The sequence below is a fragment of the Prionailurus bengalensis genome, chromosome E4 (assembly GCF_016509475.1).
Source record: "Prionailurus bengalensis isolate Pbe53 chromosome E4, Fcat_Pben_1.1_paternal_pri, whole genome shotgun sequence".
NCBI classification, from domain to species: Eukaryota; Metazoa; Chordata; class Mammalia; order Carnivora; family Felidae; genus Prionailurus; species Prionailurus bengalensis.
Genome location: NC_057360.1, coordinates 39,605,541 through 39,629,225, shown reverse-complemented (window position 1 = coordinate 39,629,225; position 23,685 = coordinate 39,605,541). Strand labels below are relative to the sequence as shown.

Below are 23,685 nucleotides of genomic sequence, written 5' to 3'. Positions count from 1 at the left end.
GGGAGCCGTGAGGACCTCAGCCACCAGGAGAGGGACCTGGGGTGAGGAGGTGAGGAGACAGGGCCACTGTCTGATCTGGCCACACGGGCCCTGGCTTCCTCCTTGTGGAGTGGGACACTTCCTCACAGGGACACTCTGACGGCAGTGAGGTCCAACACCTGAAGCATCGGCAATGCAAACAACATTACCTCTCTTCCCCTCCGTCATCGCAGACCAAGGAGATGCCATGTTCCCGGGGCCCTGAAGCAGGGTCACTTCCCACCTACAAACTCTCTGATTCCGTGATTGGGAGGGGCCTCAGGAAACCTCAGACTTTTGCTCTGCGGCCCTCAGGGATTTTTTACCCAGGAAAATACCCATCGCCCCCAAGGGTGACTTTCTTTGTGGTGAAGGGGGTGAGAATCTCTTTTTCCTCTGTTCCCCTAGTCAGCAATGATACGGGCTCCAAAGACCAGTTCTCTGCCTGAGGTTGGTGCTAGGCCCACGGCAGGAGGCCCAGAGAGGAGACAGCCACACTAACGGCTGAGGGGGTGACTCGGGAGAGCCCTGGGGGGCGTCCTCGGTGGCGCCCCCTCAGCCCACATACCCAGCCTGTAGCCGACTGTTCCCCATCAAGGGAAGCTGGGCTCGGTTCGCAGTCTCCCGGTCAGAGCTCTTCTGCGCAATCGCCTGGTTTGCGCTCACCATGCCTCCACAGGGTGATTTTCCTTCCCCGGTTCTTGTCTCTGAAATTAGCATGGCTTCAGAAACACCCTTGAGCACTTAGTCTGTGCTGGCCACGATCGGAACAGGAATCAGAGTAACTTGCATTTGGAAGCAGTCAGTATTCTGTTAACCGAGAATCGGGTTATATACTGGGCTCCCAACAGAATTTTGGCGAGCGTCCCTTCCCTTGGCCTTTCATTCCCCAGCTGCCCTCCTGCGACCCTAACACCACCCTCCCCACCGACCCTCACCCCCACCATGAGGTTGTTGGACTCCTCTGAGCTGTTTCCCTGAAGGCTAGGGAAGGAGCAGCTTTATCTCTTGGTAAGATTTGCCCACTGAATCACATTAGCACTTACTGGTAGCTTTGGATCCAGATGAGTCTTAGATGTCCTGGCTTCTAGGCTGTGGCTTCTTTCCTCCCTGTTTTGGGTGTAACTGACAGCAGGGGGCAGGGAGAGGTGAGAGTGTGGGTAGAAAGAGAAATGACTAGAACAGTCTTTCTCTCTCTTGAATTTTAGTTTTTCCTCATTCTCTTAGACTGTTAAAAAAGACTCCTCCTTGGACAGAATGATGATGGCTAACCAGTCCCAAGGCGTATGCCAGTTTCTCTCAAATGCCAAGTTTAACATTTAATCAGCTGTGTGCCCTTAGGAAAGTTACTTGACCTCTCTGTGCTTCAGTTTCCTATCTGCAAAATAAGGATAATAACAGTTCCTGCCTTGTAGTGAGGATTCAGTCACTGGCCATATGTATGTGTGTGTGCATGTGTGTGTGCAAGCAAGCACACGTATCTGTGTCATTTACAACAGTGGCTGACCTGGAGGAAATCTCATGGACAAGTTAGCTGTTGTTCTCTGGTCCAGCCGTGCTCGGAATTCTAAGCTCTCAATGGCTCCTGAGGAGCAGTCACTGTTTCTGAAGGTCAATCTAGTGGGTCCCTTGGTGATGAATGCAAGAATGGGTTTTTCCCAAAGTTCATTGCAGGCTTGAAAGCATATTTGAGAAATCTTTCTGACCCCTTAGCTCTCACCCTTCCACCGTATACAGAGAGGTGGTACCTGATTGGTGGCTGCGTCTTTTATTTTTATTTATTTTTTTAAAAAATATGTATTTGGGGGGGGGGTGAGGGGTGGAGAGACAGAGAGAGAGGGAGAGAAAGAGAAAATCCCAAGCAGACTCCTCACTTTCAGCACACAGCCCAGCTTTAGACTCTCTCCCTCAACGCTGGCATCATGACCTGAGCCGAAATCAAGAGTCGGACGCTTAACTGACTGAGCCACCCAGGCGCCCCGGCGGCCACTTCTTTTAAAATGGCAGTCGCAAACCTAATGATTACAATCCTTTTACACTTGTCTGGAACTTTACAGTTTACAAAGTGATTTTACAAACTTACCCATTTGATCACCAAACAGACCAGGCAGACATTACTGTCCACACATCCCAGTTCCGGGAAGTCCGGAGCAAACCTGAGATGGTCTCATGGTGCGTTTTCCTTAACCTCATGCCGTGAGTCTTTATCTTCAACTCGCAACTCCTTTTGCTTTTCCCTTTCTGGTGGTATTTCTCCTTATGAGCACAACAGTGAGCGGGGCTTACTCAGGAGCCCAGATCCCTGGATGTGAGTCTCAACTCTGTCCTGTACCAGCTGTGTTACTTTGGGCAAGTGGCTTAACCTCTCTGAGCCTTGTCGTCCTCACCTGTAACCCAGGCTACTGTCAGTGCTGCCCTCCCAGGGCTGTATGAGAGCGCACCTAGAGACGGGTCCGGCACATAGGAAAGTGCTAGGTGTGCGATGGGCACTGTTGCTCACACGCAGTCCTTTTCCCCTGCCGCACTGGGGACAGCCGTTGTGGCTGTCCTGTGCTGAGCCCCAGCCCAGAGCAGGCTTCCTGGAAGGAGCTCAGAAGACGTTTGGTGGGTGAATTGACAGGCAGTAGGACACGCGCTAACTACATCCAGCTTCTGTAGAGAGTTATGTGAAGTCGGTTACCCTGTTCCTCCAAAGACTTGAGAAACAAAATCAAGCCCTGGGTACAGACTTTTCCTTCTGGGCTTCTATCAGGACAGATGCGACTGTGGGAAGCTGTTTGAGGTGGGCATCAGCGCTGTGTCCAGTCACGATGTTGGAGAACGGCACACGCTGTTTTGGGCCTTTTGCAGACGTATCCAGGGACCTTAGAGCTTCTAGAAGCTCTTCCCAAGGTCGCCCTGCCTTACTGACGATACCAGCTTCCGGTAATGCCATTCCTATTGGGTGCCACGTGACTAAGGCACATTACCTTTATCTCTACAGTAACCCCCGAGATAGATATTATTGCCCCCTTTCTCCAGATGCGGAAGCTGAGGCTTCTAGAAATCACTATCTGGCCTGAGGCTGCTCAACCGGTGAGTGTAGAGCCAGGATTCAGTCCAGGGTGAAAGTCTGTGCTCTCCCACGTGTCTGGCCACCTCTCTCGGGAACTCCTGGAGTTGGGGTGCTCTGGGGTTTTCCTCCCAGCAGGAGGCTGGGAGCCTGATACTCCTAGGAAGTCGAAGCAGGTGCCTCCAACAGCATCTTCCTGTGACCCCCCCAAGCAAATACCGGGTCACAGTCCAGGGAAGTAGGAAGGACCAAGCCCCTCACTTGACTCTGGCCCCCAGGAGATCCCATAATGATCGTCCTCCTCCAACAAAGTTGGGGACCCCTGCCTAGCCAAGAAGGTCCTCATGCATCAACCTGACCAGACCCCGGTAAGTTGCACGCAAGCTGTGCGCCACTGAGGCGCTCTCTTAGCCTCTCTGAGCCTCAGTTTCCTCTTCTGTAAATGGAAACAATAATACCTACCTCTTCTCTGGCATGAGGGTCACCCAAGACAGGGAGAGCAGACCAGCAGGCAAAGTATCAGACATCAGAAGGCACCTACCCCACATTAGGCTTCCCTTCTCCACTCCTTTCCTCTTCTTTGAGATTCTCAGCAGAGTGATGCCATGCTGGAGCACGGGGCTCCGTCAGCCCATGCCAAAGCTCTGCAGTGCTGTTCTATTTGCTGAAAGTGGTGCAGACAGTTTGCTCAGGGGCAAACAGAGCTTTCCAAAACGGGAGGCAGGAAGGATGGCATGGCGGGCAGTGTGAGGCTAGGCAGCTCTGGGGCTGAGGCCACCGTGGCCCTGCCTTGTCCAGTGCAGGCCGAGGGGCCAGAGGGGCTGAAATCAGCCTGCACGCACCCTGTATCTGCTTAGAGCATAAGGCACCAGAGTGTCTAACCCTCCGAAGGCACCATGTGGGCATGTGGTCACCGGCCTGGCTGTCCCCCTCCTCTTTGGTCAGACCCAGTGTGACAGCAGTGAGATACTGAAATGATTATGTATGTTACACATGTATTTGGGGGGTGTTGCATATGCATATGGTGGGAGTGGTGAGGTTATCTTTCTAGAATGAGTTACAGGCCAAGGGCACCTGGGTGGCTCAGTCGGTTAAGCGTCCGACTTCGGCTCAAGTCATGAACTCACAGTTCGAGCCCCACGTCAGGTTCTGTGCTGACAGCTCAGAGCCTGGAGCCTGCTTCAGATTCTGTGTCTCCCTCTCTCTCTGCGCCTCCCCCACTACTTCTCTCTCTCTCTCCCTCAAAAATAAATTAAAAAAAAAGAGTTACAGTCTATAAGACAGACTCCCAAGGGATATTATGAAATTTCTTATCCAAAAAGAAAAAAGTACATATTTATTCTGGAGATTTTATCGTTGAATTCCCTGAAATGAGGGAAAAAGTTCTCTGAGGTCATTTGGGAATTTCTGCGTTAACCAAAAATGGCTTTCTTTGCTGTAGGGCTTTCTCTGGGATGTCAATGCATCTTGAGAATCTCCAAGAAAGGGAATAAAGGGGGCTGCATTTCTGAAAGTATTTGACCACGGAGCCCTTTGGGGAAAAGTTTTAGTGACCACCTTGCTGACGGCCAGGAGATGTGCAAGATGACAGCACAAGGCCAAACAGTTCCGTCACTTAAAATGTGTTGTTGTTTTTTTTTAATTAACTAATCTCTATGCCCGACGTGGGGCTCGAACTCGCGACCCTGAGATTGAGAGTCACATGTTCCACCGACTGAGTCAGCCAGGTCCTCCCTCTGTCATTTTAAGTGCTTGGTTTCCTTATAAATTCTCCCAGGTTTTGGCCGCAGAGGGTGGCAGGCTCTGGAAGAAGTCTTGGCTCAGGGGCTCAAAGGCACCATGGTGGGTTTATCAACTGTAGGAATCTCTGAGAGTGGTAGAAGAAGCCGGGGACCGTGAACTCCCTGTCCCCAAAGCTGCCGCTGCAGCCATGGGTTCTACGCTCAGCCAATTTCTGACCTCCGACTCCCACCTCCGGCTCCACTCCCAGTGAAGACAGTGAGAGAAGCTGTTCTTTAACCGGTCTAAAAACTTCCAAAAGGAAGTTCACATCTCCCCTTGTTTGATAAATGATGGCTCGGCCCTCCCCGGGGATTCCCAGTGTCGATCAACAAACATTTGTTGAGCATATGCTATTGTCTTAAAAATGAAGTATAGGGGCGCCTGGGTGGCGCAGTCGGTTGAGCATCTGACTTCAGCTCAGGGCATGATCTCACAGTTCGTGAGTTCAAGCCCCGCATCGGGATCTCTGCTGTCAGCGCGGAGCCTGCATCGGGTCCTCTGTCCTCCTCGCTCTCTGCCCCTCCCCCACTCACACTCTCTCTCAAAAATAAACTTTTTTTTTTTTTTTAATGAAGTATAAGACAGGAGTTCCTCCACTTATAGTTTACAACCTGGTCAGGAGGTGGCGTCGGGATGTGCTCCAGGGAGAGAGCCCGCTGGCTGTCCGTGGGCCACCGAGAGTCCAGCATGAGGGAAAGTGGGAGAATGAGTAGCCACTAGACTCAGTGGCTTGGGAGGGGGCTGGGACAGGGGTCGGCAGGCGATGCTCATGAAGCCATCAGCAAGATGCTGTAACAATGTGTCATCCCTGGGACTTGTGACATTAGAGCCTCTGGAAGCACGTGACAACAAGGAGGTGCTACCGGAGGGGCAAACGCTGCACGCTGCACAATTGGAACAGCAAGACTTTGGGAGGGAAGCCCAGGACACCCCCACTGGCAACTTCTTCTACTGCAAGTTGGATTTGAGGGTTTGGAGTCCTGCTGGCCCTTAACAAAGCAGCCATGCAGGGTACAATGTGAACGTATCGTGGTCCTAAAGGGGGAAGCTCGGTATGCTCACGTCATGAGGTAAGCTTCATGGAAAAATATCAGGTACCTCTTGCCCTGCACATCTGCCCCGCTGTGCCGGGGTGAAAATAAACCAGAGTGGGGCAGAACTGTGAGGAGTGGGGGTGCCAGGGGCGAGGAGTGCCCTCAGTCCCAGACAGGAGCCAGCACCCCTTTGGAAAGTGGACAGCGTTGCCCACGGGTGCTGTTTTGTGGCTGCTTAAAGCAATCTATGGGTTGGTTGAAATTAACCCATCCAGTAGTCACCACTACAGCTAACATGGGGGGAGGGGCAGTGCCTCTACTGACTTCAGAACCACACTTCTATCTAGCGAGTTGTCTAATACTGACACAATGTGCAAGTTTCTGTTCAAAACAAATAACAAAATGTGTTTAATTAAAAAATTTTTTTAATGTTTTTATTTATTTTTGACACAGAGAGAGACAGAGAATGAGCAGGGGAGGGGCAGGGAAAGAGGAAGACACAGAATCCGAAGCGGGCTCCAGGCTCTGAGCTGTAAGCACAGAGCCCGATGCGGGGCTCGATATACATATTGTACATAACAGAAGTTTAAGTAATGTGAATTGATCCACAAACTCAGGAAGAGAATTTAGTATATCTTAACAGAAAACTGAGTGAGTCTTCATGGGGGTGGGGGTGGGGGGGTCTTCCCTCCTCCTTAAATTTCCCAAAGACCTGGAAACACAGTTCCCAGCGGAGACTTAGAGCAGGCAGTTAGTTAAAACGCTCAGGAGGTCCTGACCTGGAATTTCATCAATCAACCACTGCCATTGCTTCTCCTCGCCACACGGGGGCACTGTTAACACACGGTTCTGCCCCGCCGAGTGAACTCCGCGGAAGGGTTAGTTTCCTCCCCGCTGCTGACCGCATCCTGCCCAGGCTGCAGACCTTTGAGTGAGGACCATCCCACTATCCAGGTTGTCTAAGCTCAGGCAAGGGTCTTTATCAGGTTTCCTGGAGTACAGCTCCTGATGCTTGACTCAGCCTGATTACATCCCAATTCTTGCCTTCCCAACAGAGCTTCATGGCTACCCTTGGAGAATATCCTCAAGGGGGAGTTACCTTCCCAAGGTGACCTGCGGAACCTCTGTCACCAGAGCAGAAGTTCAGTCACAGCAGGATTATTCAAATCTGCAGTGGGACATCTCCTCCAACAGGAATCATAATTTAATAAGATACTCCGGATTGCCTGGATGGCTCAGTCGGTTCAGCGTCTGACTCTTGATCTCAGCTCAGGTCTTGGTCTCAGGGTCATGAGTTCAAGCCCCACGCTGGGCTCTGCACGGGGCGTGAAACCTACTTAAAAAAAAAAAAAAGACACTAGTGTTAGGTTAGAGCAAGCCCCTCTGAGATCTTTTGGTTCAAATGTGAAGCCACTGGGGGAAATCCTGGGGGAAGGAGTGAGGGAAGAAGCATGAAGAAGGGTATGGTCATTTAGCACTTGTTAGTTTATGAAATTACTCACTGTGGAAACTCGGGCAGTACCTTAACGTTTATGAGCCTCCATCCCCCCTCCCCCCCCCCCCCAATACTGGTCGATTCTAGCACCGACCTCATGAGAATGGTGTAGGAGTTAAAGGGGATGATTCATGGAAAGCGCCTAGCATGGTGCCTTGCACATCATAAATAATAAATACCAGGTAGAACTATCATTACCATTACGTCACTGCCGTGTTCACGTGTTCGCCGCCCTATCCCAGCGCCTAGAGCGGCCCCTAGCGTACACGAGGCCCTGGGTAAAGCGGCGCTGCCCGCATGAAGGTCTTGCCTCTCAGTGATACTTCTGTGTCCCAGTTTGCGGCGGGGGGGGGGGGGGGGGGGGGGGGGGGGGAGGGCGGAGTCCGATGGCAGAAGGGGTGGAGCACAGCGCACGTGCAGGCAGGCGTGTTCTCGCCCAGGCTCCCTCCCAGGCTCTCCGCTCTTTCCTCACGGTAAAGACAGAACTGGCTCCAGAACATCAAGCCGGGAGGTTTCTTGTTTGAGTCACTTCTCTGCAGAGTTTTACGAAGAACGTAAACAGTGTGTGAGGAAAGTAAGTTATCGGATATCGAGTCAACACAAATAGATACGAAGTTCTATTTACGGAAATTGTCATTCGAGGTACAGAAACTGACCTCTATCAAAATGAAACTTGAATGAATTAAATCAAATACGAAGAGACGGGGGTCACGTGGGAGAGTCTAGCCTGGATCCCATGGTTTTACCAAAAAAGGGCACCGCTAGCAACTGATTGTCAGCTCCGTTATGTACCCAACACTGGGCAAGAAGCTGTTGTATACGCTTTCATTATGTAAGAATGAAAGGCCAAGCCCTTGCCCTCTGCTGGCTTACAGTCTGCTTGAAGACTCAGAAGGCACAGCCCCGAAAGTCCGCGCTGGGGGCTGCTAAGCTCCGGCCGTCAGCAGGGGCAGGAGCTCCCTCAAAAGTACGGCGGGGATGGGGAAAATCAAGAAAGGTGTGAGATGGGTCCCAAGATCAGTCAGTAGAAGCCAAGGAGTGAGGTCAGGAATGAGCAGAGAGTGGTCCTGATAAAGCTGGGAGTCTGTTTGAGAGAGGTTTTCTAGAACAAAGGAGGGGGAAGCCCTGAAAGGCTGGTGGGCAGGGAAGGAATATGTGAATCTGTCCTGATGTCTGACACAGTTGCTTCCGCTTTTGAGAGCAGATGCAAGTCTCCATGGCGCTTGGAATCGCTGTTGAGTTTTCCTGGTTTTCATTCAGCATGGAGGGCAGAACTCACTGGGGACAGAGTTGGGACCTAATGAAGGACAAAGATGAGCAAGTGTGGGCCACCTGGGTGGCTCAGTCGGTTAAGCATCCGACTTCGGCTCAGGTCGTGATCTCACAGTCTGTGGGTTTAAGCCCCGTGTCGGGCTCTGTGCTGACAGCTCAGAGCCTGGAACCTGCTTTGGATTCTGTGTCTCCCTCTCTCTGCCCCTCCCCAGCTCATTCTCTGTCTCTCTCTCTCAAAAATAAATAAAAACATTAAAAATAAACAAATAAAAAAGTTTCTATTTAAATTCCAGTGAGTTAACATACTACACCCGGTGCTCATCACAAGTGCCCTCCTTAATCCCCATCACCTATTTCACCCATCCCCCAACCACCCCCCTGTGGTAACTGTCAGTTTTGTCTCTATAGCTAAGAGTCTCTTTCTTACTTTGCTCTTCTCTCTCTCTGTCCCTTTGTTTGTTTTGTTTCTTAAATTCCATACATGAGTGAAACCATATGGCATCTGTCTTTCTCTGACTGATCTCATGTAGCATTATACTCCCTAGATCCATCCATGTTGTTGCAAATGGCAAGATGTCGTTCTTTTTTGTGCCCGAGTAATATTCCAGTGTGTGTGTGTGTGTGTGTGTGTGTGTGTGTGTGTGTGTATCTTCTTTATCCATGCATCTATCAATGGACACTTGGGCTTTCCCCATAATTTGACTATTGTAGATAATACTGATATATATATCTGGTGCACCTATCCCTCTGAATTGTATTTTTGTGTTCTTTAGGTAAATACCTACTAGTGTGATTGCTGGATTGTAGGGTCATTGGACACTTTTTATAAGCCAGGCCCAGGGTTGTTTGTTTTGTGGGGTTTTTTGGTATATTTTTTCTCATTTGATTCCCCCATATTATTAACCTCCAGTGAGGGATATTTAAATTTCCACATGTGGAAACCATGACCCAGAGAGGCCCCCCCAACCATGAAGGGATGAACGCAGGGCTGAACCCTGCTCTCCGTATATCGTCTTCAGCAGCCACACTGCCTCCCCTCATAGTGCTTACATCCCCTTTGAGGATGGGGGTAACACAAAGAAGCCCATCATAGAAAGCCTTTCCTAACTGATGTGTTCACTCTCCTCTTCTTTAGAAACATGTCCCTGAGCTGAGCGGGCACACTCCTAACAGCAGCCGGCGGTTTGCAGCCCAGGCAGCCGGGGGATCCCCAAGGCCGTGAGGAACAAGAACCAGAATGGAGCCCCAGGGTTAGTGCCCGCGGGAGGTGCGCATGCTGGGCTCAGGAGGGGGCGGGGTGCAGAGGTCTGCCGTCCTGCCCTCATGGGCGCCCCGGAAGAGGGCAGGGGTCCCCAGAGTTGTGCAGCGCCACTACTGGACTGGAGAGGGTGCCTGCTGAGTCCCTGCGAGGAGCCCCGCTAGGCCGCAACGATGACTGGTGTTTGGGACACCTCGGAGGCCATCCCACAGGGCAAAGAGAAGCCCTAACCAATCCTCGTACCCCAGGGCCGTGGCTGGCGATGTGACTCGTCCCCGTGGTCAGGACGGTGCAGACCCCAGGCGGGGGCGATTCCCGGGGAGGGTCTCACTCTGGGTCCAGCTCCACGCGGGCACCATGAACAATAACTTCTGCCGGACCCTGGTGGACCGGCGGTCCCTGGCGCCCCCCAGCTGCATGCAGTTGGGCGTCGTGCCCCCTCCGCGCCGGGCGCCCCTGCCCCCCGCCGAGCCCCTGGGCAACGTGCCCTTGCTGCTGTACCCAGGCCCGGCCGAGCCGCAGTATTACGACGCCTACGCGGGCGTGTTCCCCTACGTGCCCTTCCCCGGTGCTTTCGGGGTGTACGATTACCCCTTCGAGCCCGCCTTCATCCAGAAGCGCAACGAGCGCGAGCGGCAGCGGGTCAAGTGCGTCAACGAGGGCTACGCGCGCCTCCGCGGCCACCTCCCGGGCGCCCTGGCGGAGAAGCGGCTCAGCAAGGTGGAGACCCTGCGCGCCGCCATCCGCTACATCAAGTACCTGCAGGAGCTGCTGAGCGCGGCCCCCGACGGCGCGCAGCCCGCGGGCTCCCCGTCCGACTGCCCGGGCGACGGCGAGGCCCGGGGGCCCGCCTCCCTGGTGCCCGAGTCGTCCGAGTCTTCCTGCTTCTCCTCCTCGCCTTTCTTTGAGTCGGAGGAATCCAGCCACTGATCTGGGATAGAGCGGGCACCACAGAGACCGGAGGAGCCCCGTCGGAGCAGTGAGGGCGCCGGGCCCAGGGAAGTTGCGGGTGCGCGCCGCGCCCGCTCCAGGCCTCAGGAGGGCAGCCCGGGACGGCCGTCCCTGGATGGGTCTCCGTCTCTGCTTCAGCCCGCGGCGGGGTGGTGCATAACCCGCCGTGGTGGCCCTGCCCCGTCCTCTGTCGCCACAGGCGCAACCCTGTGTCTACGACTCCCTAGGAGGCCAGCCGGTCTTTGGTTTGGATGAGCCGTGCCCTTGCCGTCCACGAGATGGCCTCAAACACTAGCGTCCACTTTGGGAGCTGGCTTGCCACCCCCGCCTCCCACCCCACCCCGAGAGGAACCCAGAGGCCACGGCGGAGGCCAGACTACTGCTTGCCGTCGGCCGAGATCGAGATCAGACTTGGGAAGAAGCCCAGAGGGGGCCTTGGTGGTGCCCTCTGGCTTCCCTGATGGAGGGCTAGGATCCACCCCCAGCCCTAACCTCCTGGTGTAGCCTTTTCATACTTCCCACCCCCCCCCCCCCTCCAGGTTGTGTGAGGACTGTGTTTTTTCCCTTCAGCCTGTATCCCTCTGTGGGCAGGGGGACCATATGGCACAGTGTTTGTACCAAGAGGCTAAATAAAAGATTTGTTGGGTTTTGTGATTCCAGCTCATTGTCTACCCCCACGTGCTTTGGTGCCCCTCTCGCATTCCCATTGGCAGCTCGGAGCACTTCCTGTGGGCGGTGTGGGGTGTTCTGTTAGCTCGTGCATTCAACTAACATTGACAGAGCTTTGTGTATACCAGGGACGGTATCTGGGCCGGGCCAGAGTCCCAGGCATGAGACACAACCCTTGTGCAGTTAGGCGCTGAGGGCTTGGGGGAGAAGCGGACGAGGTGCACAGTCTCTGCACAGTGCCGCAGGGGCTGTGCCTGAAGCGTTCATGTTCAAGGTTCTTCCGGGGAGCCTTCCACCCCAGTGTGGAGGCGTTAGCTTTCCCTGACATGGGGTGTGCATGGGGTGGGGGGGACTGACCTCTAGCTGCAGGGACTGAGATGGGAGGGGGTGCGGTGTAGTCGTGCCGAACTAGGCCACCCAGCACCTTTTCTGGACGGTGTCAAGGGGCTAGGGAGCGAGGTGGGGGGTGGGGTACTAATCTTGGCAGCAGGGAGCCAGTCTGAAGTTCGGGGCTCCCCATCATAGGCCATCCCCTTCTTGAACCCTCGATTGCCCCAGCCTCGAAGCCCTCCATCCTGTCGCCCGCCACCCCCATCCCAGGCCCGTGTGAAAGTTCCTTCCGCCACCCCCCTACCAACCTCCTCAGGGACGTATTGGGATGTCACTGGCTGGGCTGGGAAGGAATGACAGCTGCCTGGCCTCAGGAGCTCAGGCCAGGCAGCGGGGAGCCGAGCGGAGGCTAATTTTACTTGCTGGGAGCAGGGGGAGTAATCCTCCTGCCCACGCCCACGGCTGGCTCAGCAGGGCACGCTTGGCCCAGCAGGCTCAGCCGGTCCAGTCCCCAAGGCTGGGGCGCTGGGGACACAGGGAGGAGCGGGCAGCGGGGTGGGGGAACTGGAGACGGCGAGACTGCCAGGGGAGCCATGGAGCCATCCTCACCCCAGGATGAGGGCCTGAGGAAGAAACAGCCCAAGAAGCCCGTTCCTGAGATTCTGCCAAGGCCACCCCGGGCCTTGTTCTGCTTGACCCTCCAGAACCCCCTGAGGAAGGCCTGCATCAACATCGTGGAATGGAAGTATCCTTTAGGGTCCCCAGGGTATCAGGGAGAGCGTGTGTAATGTGGGAGAGGGAGACCGGGTATGGGCACAGATCACGAGATTGGGGGCCGGGGAGACTGGGGGCTTGGAGATGGGGCGGACTCCACAGAATGACATAAGGAGCCTTTGGGAAGGAAGCCTTCAGTTGAGGGGGAAGGGAGCGGCAGGGGGAAGGGAGGGGGAAGGGAGTGCACCACCCAAGGCCCAGTGACAGCCCTAGGACCATCTACAACAGGAGCCAGGGTTGGGGGAGGGGCGGTTCACAGGTGTGCCCAAGTCACATTGTCATGGGGCTCCCCTGCGGGGTTTGAAGCAACAGTCTCATTTTGATACAGGCTAGGAGAGAAAAAAGTGGCGGCCTCTGTAAGAAAATTCTCCCCCTTGGTGGGAGAGTGTGAAAGCAAAGAGATTGCTGGGTGAGGGGAGGCTGGTTGGGGCTGGAGTTGGGGGAGAAATGGCCTTGAACAAAGGGCTGCTGTGAGGGGCTCCCGGCAGTGGCTAAGAGGCCTGGCAGTTTTAGCTCAGACATACCAGCCTGGGGCCAGGGACTTGCGATCCCTTTCTATGTTTGCAGTAGCTCTGAGGGGAAGACCGGTGAAAATATCTGGGTTATTTGGGGAAGGGAGGAAGGTTGGGGGGAGGGGCTATGTCAAGTGCCTTCTCAGAGAGAGGTCAGGAATATTTGAAATATTTCTGTAGGGTTCTGGAAGACTAGGCTCCCACCAGCTGTTCCCTAGAAGAAAGGAGAATAAGGGATAATTGGAAAGATAAGAACAACATGGGGCCGGTTGGAATAGTTGGGGTCGGCGTCAGCTCTGCTCCCCACAGCTGCACCTGGTGACGCGGAACCTCTCGCTGCTTCTCCCTGTGGCCCGTCTCCCGTGAGATCGGGTTTCCCCGGGTGGGTTCTCTCTCCTCCAACCTCCGCTCCTCCACGCCTCCTCCTCTGCTGGCCTCTGCCCCTGTGGCCAGCCTCTTCTCAAACACTGGAGGGAAGAGAGTGGGGTTATCAGTCCAGACCTTCTCCACAAGCGTGCCTCCCACCCCGCAACCTGTCCCCGCCTCCACCACTGACCACGCCCCTCCTTCCCTTTCCCTCCTCTCCTTCCACACCCGCTTTCCAACGGCTCAGCCTATCCGGTTGGCTGTACGGCTCACCCCCAAGGAATGGGCGTGGGGTGCCCCCCGGAAAACGGCCCTGAGAAGCGGTGGGTGAGCCTGGAAGGGAGGGGTGAGTGAATGCGAGTATGAGCACGGCTGCCCAGGGGTGGGCTGCTGACTCAGTTGGGTTATCTAGTCCTTCCTCTGGCTGCAAGGCTCGGGTGCTATCTCGGCAGCCTCCCCTTTCCCTGTCCTGCCCTGTGGATACTCAGCCCCCAGCCTCCCTTGCCAGTTCTCCGAGTGGGCCCCCCAGGTTGTCTGGCCGGAATCTCAGAAGGTCATGGCTCCTCAGGAGCAGGGCAGGTAGGGTTGGGGGATGGGCAGGCGCTTACAGCAGAGCATTAAGACCCCAGCCAGGAACCAGAGCTTCGAGGTCCCAACAGGTCTAAATGGAAGTCACCTGTTCCGGAGGAGAACGTACAACCTGCAGGAGAGCAGGGAAGGAGCAACATGGGCCCGTCAGCCTGGCTTTACATTCCTAGTCCAGACGGACCTTCAGGGCTCTCGTCCCCTTGACTGCACCAATCCCACGCCTCACTCGAGGGCTCTCCTTAACCCTGGCACCAGACCCTTCGAGACAATCATCTTGCTCACCATCTTTGCCAACTGTGTGGCCCTGGCTGTGTACCTGCCCATGCCAGAAGATGACAACAACACTCTCAACCTTGGTCTGGTAAGACAGGTCTTCCCACCCCCCTCCTGTGGGCCTGCAGCCCCAGGCTCAGGGAGGCCCCCCTGGTGGACGGCATGCTGGTGGGTGATGCCAGAGCCTCAGTCTAGCTCCCAGCCACCTGCAGGGCTGGCTGAGTGACTCAAGAGCTTTGCAGGGTACACCTGCTAATTCTGGATTCTGTAATATTACCATCCAGCCCTGAGCAAGGGCCCAGGCACTGTGCTGGGCATCTGATGAGAGTAAGCCTCTAAAATCCTCCCGGCAACCCCATAAAGTAGTCCCATTTGACAGATGTGGAAACTGAGGCTTAGTAAGGTCAGCTCCTGAGCAATGGAGGCAGAAGACTAGTTTCCCTTTCCCGAATATAAGCCAGAAGAAACTTGCTTCCTGGGAGAGTGGGGTCTAGGAATCCCAAGAGACCACGTTTTAGACCTCTATACCACTTTTCTCCTCACCCCTTCACCAGTAACACGAACACAGAACCATAAAATGCCAGATCTAGGAGGGATTTGTCCTATCTTCTCCCTGCCTCACTGGTTTATGGATGAGAAAATGGAGCCCTAGGGAGTAAAAGGGCTGATTTTACTCAACAGCTAGATAATAGTAAGCATGGTTACCATTTGTCATGTGCTTACTGGATGCCAGGTTCTATGCTAAATATTTTACATTATTGTCTTACTAATCTGCAGAAGTATCCCTGTGAGGTCACAACATCAAAGCCATGTAAAAGACAAGGCAACTGAGGCAGAGAGTTTGGGTACCTTGCTCGGGACCACCCCACATGCAGGTCCTGCCCATAGGGTCTCAAACTCAGGCCTCTCTGACTTGAGGGCCTGCCTTTGTGACAGCTGTGTCGCTAATGTGGTAACAGCATGAAGACTTCTAGGGGAATCCCTCACAGAAACAGTGCTCTCAGGCCCACGAGGGGACAGGACAATGGACCCGCCATTTCAACAGGTTTTTTTCCTGCATTTATACCACGGGGGAGGTGGGGGGAGGGCAATTAACATGCATCCAGGGCCTGAAACAAAGGTATTTCTCTTTGCCTCTCCTTTATGCCGGTTTCCATGGGAATCTATCTTGAGCTGGCGAGAAGCTGGGATTTTAAGTGTGGGCTTGGCTATAAACAGAAAAAACTCTGAGCTCCTGCGTGTGGAAGGAAAGTGAGACAAAATGTGGGCAGGACTGCAACTGAGGCTGGGAGGGGCCTTCCACAAGGCAGGCCCAGTATTCAGTGTTCCTGAATCTAGGAGGGCTCTGGGTCCACCCCACTCTTCAGGACTTCATATCTGGGGGCCTTAGTTTTATTTCAACTCCTTAAGAAGTTGGTTACTTTCAAAAGAAATTGCCCTCTGGAGGTTATTAAATTACGCCTCACCGGGTCTGTCCTCTTCCATCTTGAAACAAAATGGCTGTCCTAAAAATTTCACGCAGTCCTGTGTGCTTTCCCTTTAGCTTGTGGGCTGGAGTGACAACGCCTCGGGTAAGGTCTAGAGTGCATAAACACAGGATGATAAATTACCTGGAAGAGGAAGAACTAACCAGAAACCTTTCCAAAGCAGTGAATACCCCTCAACTGTCAAAGTTGGACAGGCTATTAATAGTCAGTGAGGGATCCTGATCTGATCCCTTTGGGGTAAAGCCCAGAGAGGGTAGGTGATACTCAAAGTCACACAGCCAGCTTCTAGCGGTGGATTCCTCACTCCTACTTGTCAATTATATGTTCATCTCCACACAATCCAGCAGGAGGGAAATGAGAGGAGTTAGACCAGAAGGAAGGGAAATCAGACATTTATCTCTCTCTTACCCTATTGGCTGCTTTTGTAGGTATCTGAGAAAGGTTAGGGACTTCCCAGTCATCCAAAATAACCCATAGTTGTTTTTCTTTTTAATTTTTTCAACGTTTATTTATTTTTGGGACAGAGAGAGACAGAGCATGAACGGGGGAGGGGCAGACAGAGAGGGAGACACAGAATCCGAAACAGGCTCCAGGCTCTGAGCCATCAACCCAGAGCCCGACACGGGACTCGAACTCACGGACCGCGAGATCGTGACCTGGCTGAAGTCGGACGCTTAACCGACTGCGCCACCCAGGCACTCCTAACCCATAGTTTTTAAGAAGGGAGTCCCAAGGACCAATTCTTCATTAGCATTCTCACTCATTTTACAAATATTTATTTAGTGCCCATTATATCCCTGGTACATACTGGGGATAAGATTGGGAACCAAGTAGACCTAGTTTCTGTCTTCACAGGCCTTAATTAATTCAACCAATTAAAATGATGATACTTAAACCAGTTACACAAGTGTCTGAATTGAAAAGGGAAATCTATAAGGTTTGGGACACTATGATATTGCCCCGGAGGAAGACCTATTCCCTCCCAGAGGATGGGATGTTTTCCCTGAGATGTGAAGGTCGAGGACAGGGCCAACTTTCATGTGCATGTGACCTGTGCAGTCCCTCCGGGGCCTGCATTCAGAAGGGCCCCATGGTTGGGGTTTAATGATCCGTGGGTATAGCACTGAAAATGTAAATAATTTCATCTCTAAATCCATATTTTGTGAGCGAAGACCAGTGAGATCATGGTACGTGCACAAGTAGCTTGGAGCCACGTCTCACTCACATTTCGCCCTCTGCCACCTCCTATCACCTTCCCACCTCAAAAGACAGACACCGCTCATTCTCTCCCTGCTGGTGCCCTGGGCCAGGGTCAGGGTTGGATACATGCGGTCTGTCTTTGGTGTCTCAAGACAGGGCATGGCAATGGCTGTCCCCACCCTGGGCGGACGTTTCCACGGCCCATTCAGTGAATGATCGCCGGGTGGAGCCTGTGGCTGATCCCTCAACCACATCAACCACACAGACATCCCCTGTGTCTCTTGGAGCAGAGGTGGCCACATCCACCCTTGTGTGCTTCCTTCCTGTCCACCTTGGGTGGAGGCAGCAAGCCCGTGGGAAGGGAGATGCCTGTCTCCACTTCCCCACCTCTGGCCGAGACGCAGGATGTCTGGCTGCTGGATGGTGTGTGTGGGGGGGAACCTGGCGGCTGGTGGGCGGAGCCTGGAGGAGGTCATGGAGGAGGACGGGAGTGCCTGTGAGGGTTTGCCCTTGTGCCTTACAACATTAAATAGGCAATAAAAAACCAAAAACCAAAACCCACCATGACAGATTGAAAAAGAAACCATGGACGGAAGGAAAAAGCTTTGCATTTTGATACCTTCAATGGCATTTATTTCCGACTTTTTGGACAAAGGGCCCTACAGTTTTTCATTTCGTACACTGGGCCTGTCGATCACGTAGCTGGTCCTGGAGGAGAGGTCGGGGCAGCGGGGAGAGGTTATAGAAGCCTCAGCAGGGAAGCCCCATGAGCAAAGGGCTGGAGGCAAGAGATTGAGAGAGGAGTTTGGGACTTAGAAGAATCTCTCAAGCTACCGTGTAGAGGGTAGACTGGAGCGCGGTGCGATGCGGAAAGCAGGGAGAGGGAGGAAGAGGCCATGAAGTTGTCCAGGCAGGAAACAGGGGAGACTAGAATTGAGGCATGATGCATAAGAGGGTGACGTTGAGAGACAGGAGACGGCTCAGTGGGACCTGGTGACTGCTGGATGTAGGGCCGGACGCATGGGGGAGGGGAAGAAGACAAGGATGACACTTGGGTTTCAGAGTGGGTGCCAGAGCAGATGGCGATATCACTTACCAAGACAGGCAACACCGGGGGAGGAGCAGGCTGAGGTGGGAGGGAGGGCCACAGTGATTTTAATTTCCGACACGTGGAGATACAGGTGCCCACGTTCACCGGGCAATGGGCTTTGCAGGTCTGAGCATTTGATGGGTGAGAGGTGGGGGGCAGGGCTGGTCAGGGGGCAAGAAGGGCTTCCCATGGTTGACTTGGGTGCAAACAGAGTCGGGGGGCAGCTGGCACCCCCGATTGTGGGAAAGAAATCCTGACTCTTGTCTGTGAAGCAGGCTCCCGTGGAAGGTCTGGGTGCTTCTCCAGGAGCTTTCTCCTACTCTCCATCTCCTTCCCCCCTGCTTTCGCTGCAGGTGATGGACTGGTGCTGAGGTACCCCCCCCCCCCGGCTCTGCCTGTTCTGTGTCAGTGGGGAAACCTGGGTCCTCCCTGAACAGAAGGGGAAACTGAGGCCCTTGCCCAGAGAGGGCAGGGGAGTTCTGGGGAGACACAGTGGGTCAGAGGATGGCAAGAAGAAGATCCAGGATGCTCATGTCTTAGCCAGCTATGTAGCATCATGGCGGAGGGGGAAATGGTCTCTGAAATCAGCCAGGTTGGGGAAGCAGCGTGGTGGTTAAGAATGGGTCCTAGGGCTACAATGAATGTTTTCTTTTTTTTATAAAAAATTTTTTTTAATGTTTTTATTTATTTTTGAGACAGAGAGAGAGACAGAGCATGAGCAGGGGAGGGTCAGAGAGAGGGAGACACAGAATCCGAAGCAGGCTCCAGGCTCTGAGCTGTCAGCACAGAGCCCGACGCGGGGCTCTAACCCACGAACTGAGAGATCATGAGCTGAGCCGAAGTCGGACGCTTAACCGACTGAGCCACCCAGGAACCCCTACAATGTATGTTTTCTAGTCCAGAACCATTGATATACTAGCTGTGTGATCTTGGACATGTTATTTAACTTCTTTGCACCCTCGGTCCCCTCATTCGTAAGATGGGGATGACATCATACACTTCAGAGAAGTTACTAGATGAGGCACCACTGTGCCTCAGAGTGGGCTCCCCAGTCACCAAGCCCCGATCCCAGAGACCCTTGGGTTGTTCTAGGGTATGACCAAAGGAATATTTCAGATAAAAAAAAATTCCCCTTTCCTCCACCCACTGTCTGTCCCTGATGTCTCTTTAATGCTTCATTTTCACTCCTTGAAACATCCAGCTTATCTGAATGGCTTTCCTGGCCACCCCCAGGAAATCCTGCAGCAAACTGTCCTCCTCTTCCTCCTCCTCCTCTTCCTAGACAGCAGCATCTGGTATTTGTCGAACATTTGCATCGTACAGGTTCTGTTCTAATGCTTTATATGCATTATCTCATGTATTGCCCACAACAGCCCCACAAGGCAGGTAGTGTTACTTTTCTCCTTTATACAGAAGAATAAACTGAGGCACAGAGACTGGGTGCACATACCCACCCGGCTATCTGGGCGGGCCCGTACCCTTTGTGGGGCATCTTGATGTGGCCTTCTGGACAGCAGAGGACAGAGGACGATGACCATCCCTGCTCCCCTGGGGACTGGTACAGGAAGGCATCCCACGAGAGCAGCCCCCAGCCCCTCACTGTAAGTCTGCTTTCTCCTGATTGTGAAGCTGTTGCCTGCCCAGGCCAGAATGGACACACAGAGCATCCAGCCCGAGGCTCTACCTGGGCTGAACTCCTCTTGCCCAAGAGAGAAGCCTGCCTTAGGCTTGGGAAGCCTGTGTCTAACACAGCCCTGTCCCGGAATTCTCCCTGGAGAGTAAAAGCCTGGGGATGCGGGTCACAGAGGGGCACTGCTTGTCAGCGAAGCGGGAGGAGAGAAGAGACACAGAGTCACCACTGGGGCCAGCAAAAGGGCAGTGAGATGTCCAAGGGAAGTTGGAAGCCAAGACCAGAGTGCAGGACCCTAGACCCTGAACCCAAACCAAGACCTTCCAAAGCCAGCTCTGCCCCTTGAAGCCCCACTTGCTCCCTGAGGTCTGAAGGAACGCTGATCCTAGGAGGTCCCCCTGCCTGAGTTAAAGGGGACTTTGGGAGGGTCACCATTGACCGGCCTGAGGGGACCCACATGGAAAAGCAACAAGAGTCACAGTTACTAATTACTGGGCACAGACTGGAAACTGATTGCTCTCGCTACATTATCCCACTTCGTCCACAGAGCAATCCTGAGTCCAAGGAGACTTTTCAAACAGTGCAAACATGACTGATTACGATAAAGAAGGAACACACGTTAAAGATTAGTTCCCCTCAGAACAAACAGGAGGGTAAAGCTGATTCAAAGAGAGTTAGCGGAACAGAAGTATATGATAGTGGAGAAAGAAATGATGGAGTGAAATTGCCAGGTTGGTTATCAAACTAGCTGACGTCCACCAGGCAGTAAAATAGTAACCTACTGGGGTTATCTTTTCTAGCAGGCAGAAATCATTTGCAGCTCTACAGGACAGAACAGTGAGAGGGGAACCAGGTCAATGGTTTCCAAGGGCGAGGGAAAGGAGGGACAGTTTGGTGGGGACCGTGCCCACACTACTGGCATCTACTGGTGGAGGCCAGGGATGCTGCTAAGCATCCTGCAAAGCACAGGAGGGCCCCCTCCCACCAAAAAAGAGTTATCCAGCTTGAAATATGAATAAGGCTGGGGCTGATAAACTTTGTCCTAGATAATTAAATAATCCTTGGCCAGGCCTGTTATGAAATGCTCCAACATGGCGTTACAAGGACGCGGTGACCTCCCTTTGCCTGATTTCTAAGTTCTGGATGATTTTTGGTAGCACCAGTCGGGTAGGCCTTGGTGCTGCCCAGCACAGGGCCAGGCCAGCGGGATTCGGCCTTTCAGCCTGTCCCTGGCGTCGGCACCCCCGGCCTCCCTGTCCCTGGACCTTTGAGAGCACTGCGCCCACCCCGGCCACCCCTCCCGTGTCAGCAGACTCGGCCAGGCCCCTGGTACATTCCTGGGGTTCCGGTTGCCGTGCGGTCTTATGCACAAGGCTGCAGCCTAAGCCTCTGGCAAGCAGGGCAGTTGTTTTTTTATAGGGTTTGGAATGTGCCCGCCAACTCCCGCGGCCAACAGCCCACTCTACGCACCATCTGGGGAGGCTCCGGCCTCAGATGGACCCCGGCTCTGGCCTTGCCCTTCAGAGATCCGGGACCTGTTGGGCACCGGTGACCGAGCCTGGGTCACCGTACGAGGGTCTGGCAAAATACAATCAAAGCCTGCCTTTCAGCCTGACCTCGGAGCCTGCCCTGTCCCACTGCAGGGACTCTGCTTCCCTTCCGGGGCGTTAGCACTCCCCACCCCTCGTCTGCGCCCCTCACAGGAGGGCAGGGCTGAGGACGGGGAGGTAGTAGTGAACAACGGAAGCTTTGAAGGAAACGTGGGCACCCTATGGGGGAGTCATGGGGAACGTGAGGTTTCAAGTCAGACAGACCTGCCTCCACCCTGGACTTTGGCTGGCAGCTTCCTAAGCTCTCTGAGCCTCAGTCACCTCACCAGGGACCACGATGGGTCCTTTCAGAACTCTAACATTGATGAGGGCAAGGGCATCATGTCCCACACAACATGGGAGTTGCTCAGTTGTCATTCTTTTCCTTCCCTGCCTGACCAGCACTCCCAGACCACAGCCAAGGGGCAAGGGCAGACCTGGGCCGGGGCGGGGGAGGCAGGGGCAGGCAGGATCTGACAGACCAGCATGGCCTAGTGGTTGGGACCACTGACCCTGGAATTAACCTGTCTGGGTTCGCATTATGGCTCTGCCGCATAGCAGCTGTGTGACCCCAGAGAAACACATGACCTCTCTGTGCTTCAGTTTCCTTATCTGTAACATGAGGGTAGGAGTACCTCCCTTGCACGGTTCCCGTGAGATTGAAATGTATGTATGTGGCTAGGATATAGCCTGGCACATACATGGGTACTTAATAAACCTCAGCGAATAGCTAATATTATCGTGATTACCCGAGACAGTACTGGTCTCCCACCCTCTCGCATGGTGGGCTTTCCCTCGTCCCCCCTCCGTCACCTCCACTACAAGCGTGCGGCTCCTCCTGCTACCCTCAGCTCCACGGTCTTGCCAGGGTAGAAAGCCCTGGCATGTCTGACCCCCCTAGACCGGGGGGAGCCCGGTTCTCCCCTGTGGGAAGGGAGGGGGGAAGCATGGCAGGAGAGACCCACTCAGATCACATCTAGTTGGGTAAGACTCCATCGGCCTAAATATAGCCACGTTCCTCACTCCTCAATGGGTCATTTTCCAAACCTGGAGGCTGAGGTGGTCATGGAGACACATGCCAGGACCCTGGATACCCCTTGAATGGTGTGGCCACCGGACACCAGGCTGGCTTAGCAGAAAAGCCGTTGACTCAGTCCCAGCAGGTGGGACTAGCCCTTTGGGCCTCGGGCACCCGGCTTCCCTCTCTGAGCCCAACTCTCTTCATCTGGGAAGTAGGAAAAACAGCGTAGCAGGACTGAACCTTCGTCCACAACTAAGGTGCTCAGGAAATGTCATCCTTTTTCCTAGAAATCGACTGTAATCTGGATTCTGAGCCCGTGTCCCTCTGGATGGGGAGAGCTTCACCTGCAGTTATTCTTGGGTTAGGGTTAGTCGGCCTGCCTGCCCTGGCCTGGAGCCAGGCCTGTGTCTCAGGCAGTGCTAAGGGCCTGGGGTCACCAGTGCTCTGTCCGCCCTGGAGGAGACCTATTGTTCCAGTCCCACGTTCCCCTCAGGTCCACCCTCCACTGTCTCCATGCAAAGTTTAAGGGGCAGGAATCCTTGGCAAGGTGAGACCCTGCTTTCCTGGGGCTCCCTGGGGCCTCTTCCCAGACCCTGCCACACCTTTAGGGCACTACGAGGACGCAGACCCCAGACCAGATCTACCATTGGGGCCTCTCGGCCCTGGGGTGAGTCTCTGTTTCACTTGTGAGTCAGCCCTCTCTCTTCAACCCCTTTTTCCACATGGTGGGTTCAGGCTTAGAAAACAAAGGCCTGGGGCCCTGGCCCAAACGTCTCCTGGGGCAGGAGGCCCAGCACTGCTGTCTGCTTCAGGGAGCGAGAAAGGGGATGAGCCCAGGAGGAAAACAATCATTAATGTCATGAAAGTAACTCATAACCGCAGCACCCACCAGCCTGCTGGGAACACTTACTGTGAGGCCCCCGGGCATGAAGGCATGTGCGAGGATGCCCGCACGGAGCCCCGCCTCACCCACGCCTCACCCGCTCTCTACACACACACCGGGTTCCCTCTCCCTCCACCAAACCCACTTTGGCTCCTTGAAGCAAGGGTACCTTAAAGAGTTAACAACAACTATGAATGAATGGCCTCCCACCAGGAGGATTTGTGTCCTAAGGGATCACCATGGGTTGAGCCTCAGGAACCAGACTCAGGCACAGGAGATGAGGCCCGGCAGTGGCAGGAGGCCTCTGGCTCTTTTGTCAGCCCTGCTCTAGGCTATGGTTCTTTCTGAGCCCTCCAAGGGGGGGGCGGGCGCAGGGGGCCTGGGAGACTGGAGTCCAGTCCAGCCTTCCTG

General features: G+C 54.1%; 2 protein-coding genes across 4 annotated transcripts in view; both read left to right on the top strand.

Moving 5' to 3' along the window:
* The first annotated feature begins 9,372 nt into the window (after window positions 1-9,372).
* ASCL5 (achaete-scute family bHLH transcription factor 5) lies at window positions 9,373-11,509 on the top strand. Its single transcript, XM_043567679.1, has one exon. It carries the CDS (start codon window positions 10,269-10,271, stop codon window positions 10,839-10,841), a length of 573 nt encoding a protein of 190 aa, XP_043423614.1. The 5' UTR covers window positions 9,373-10,268; the 3' UTR covers window positions 10,842-11,509.
* An 829-nt stretch (window positions 11,510-12,338) lies between these two features.
* Window positions 12,339-23,685, top strand: part of CACNA1S (calcium voltage-gated channel subunit alpha1 S) — a 66,397-nt gene continuing 55,050 nt past the window's right edge. Inside the window, exons 1-2 of one of the 3 annotated variants that reach the window (XM_043569401.1) lie at window positions 12,339-12,606; window positions 14,357-14,462. In XM_043569401.1, the coding sequence (XP_043425336.1) occupies window positions 12,455-12,606; window positions 14,357-14,462 (258 nt within the window). In that variant the 5' untranslated portion in view covers window positions 12,339-12,454. The remainder of the gene's footprint in view (window positions 12,607-14,356; window positions 14,463-23,685) is intronic. The other 2 variants (XM_043569403.1, XM_043569402.1) reach the window with 2 other exon arrangements.

Bases quoted from the DNA above. Each gene is read 5' to 3' on its own strand.
- ASCL5 (XM_043567679.1), top strand. From the start codon at position 10,269: ATGAACAATAACTTCTGCCGGACCCTGGTGGACCGGCGGTCCCTGGCG.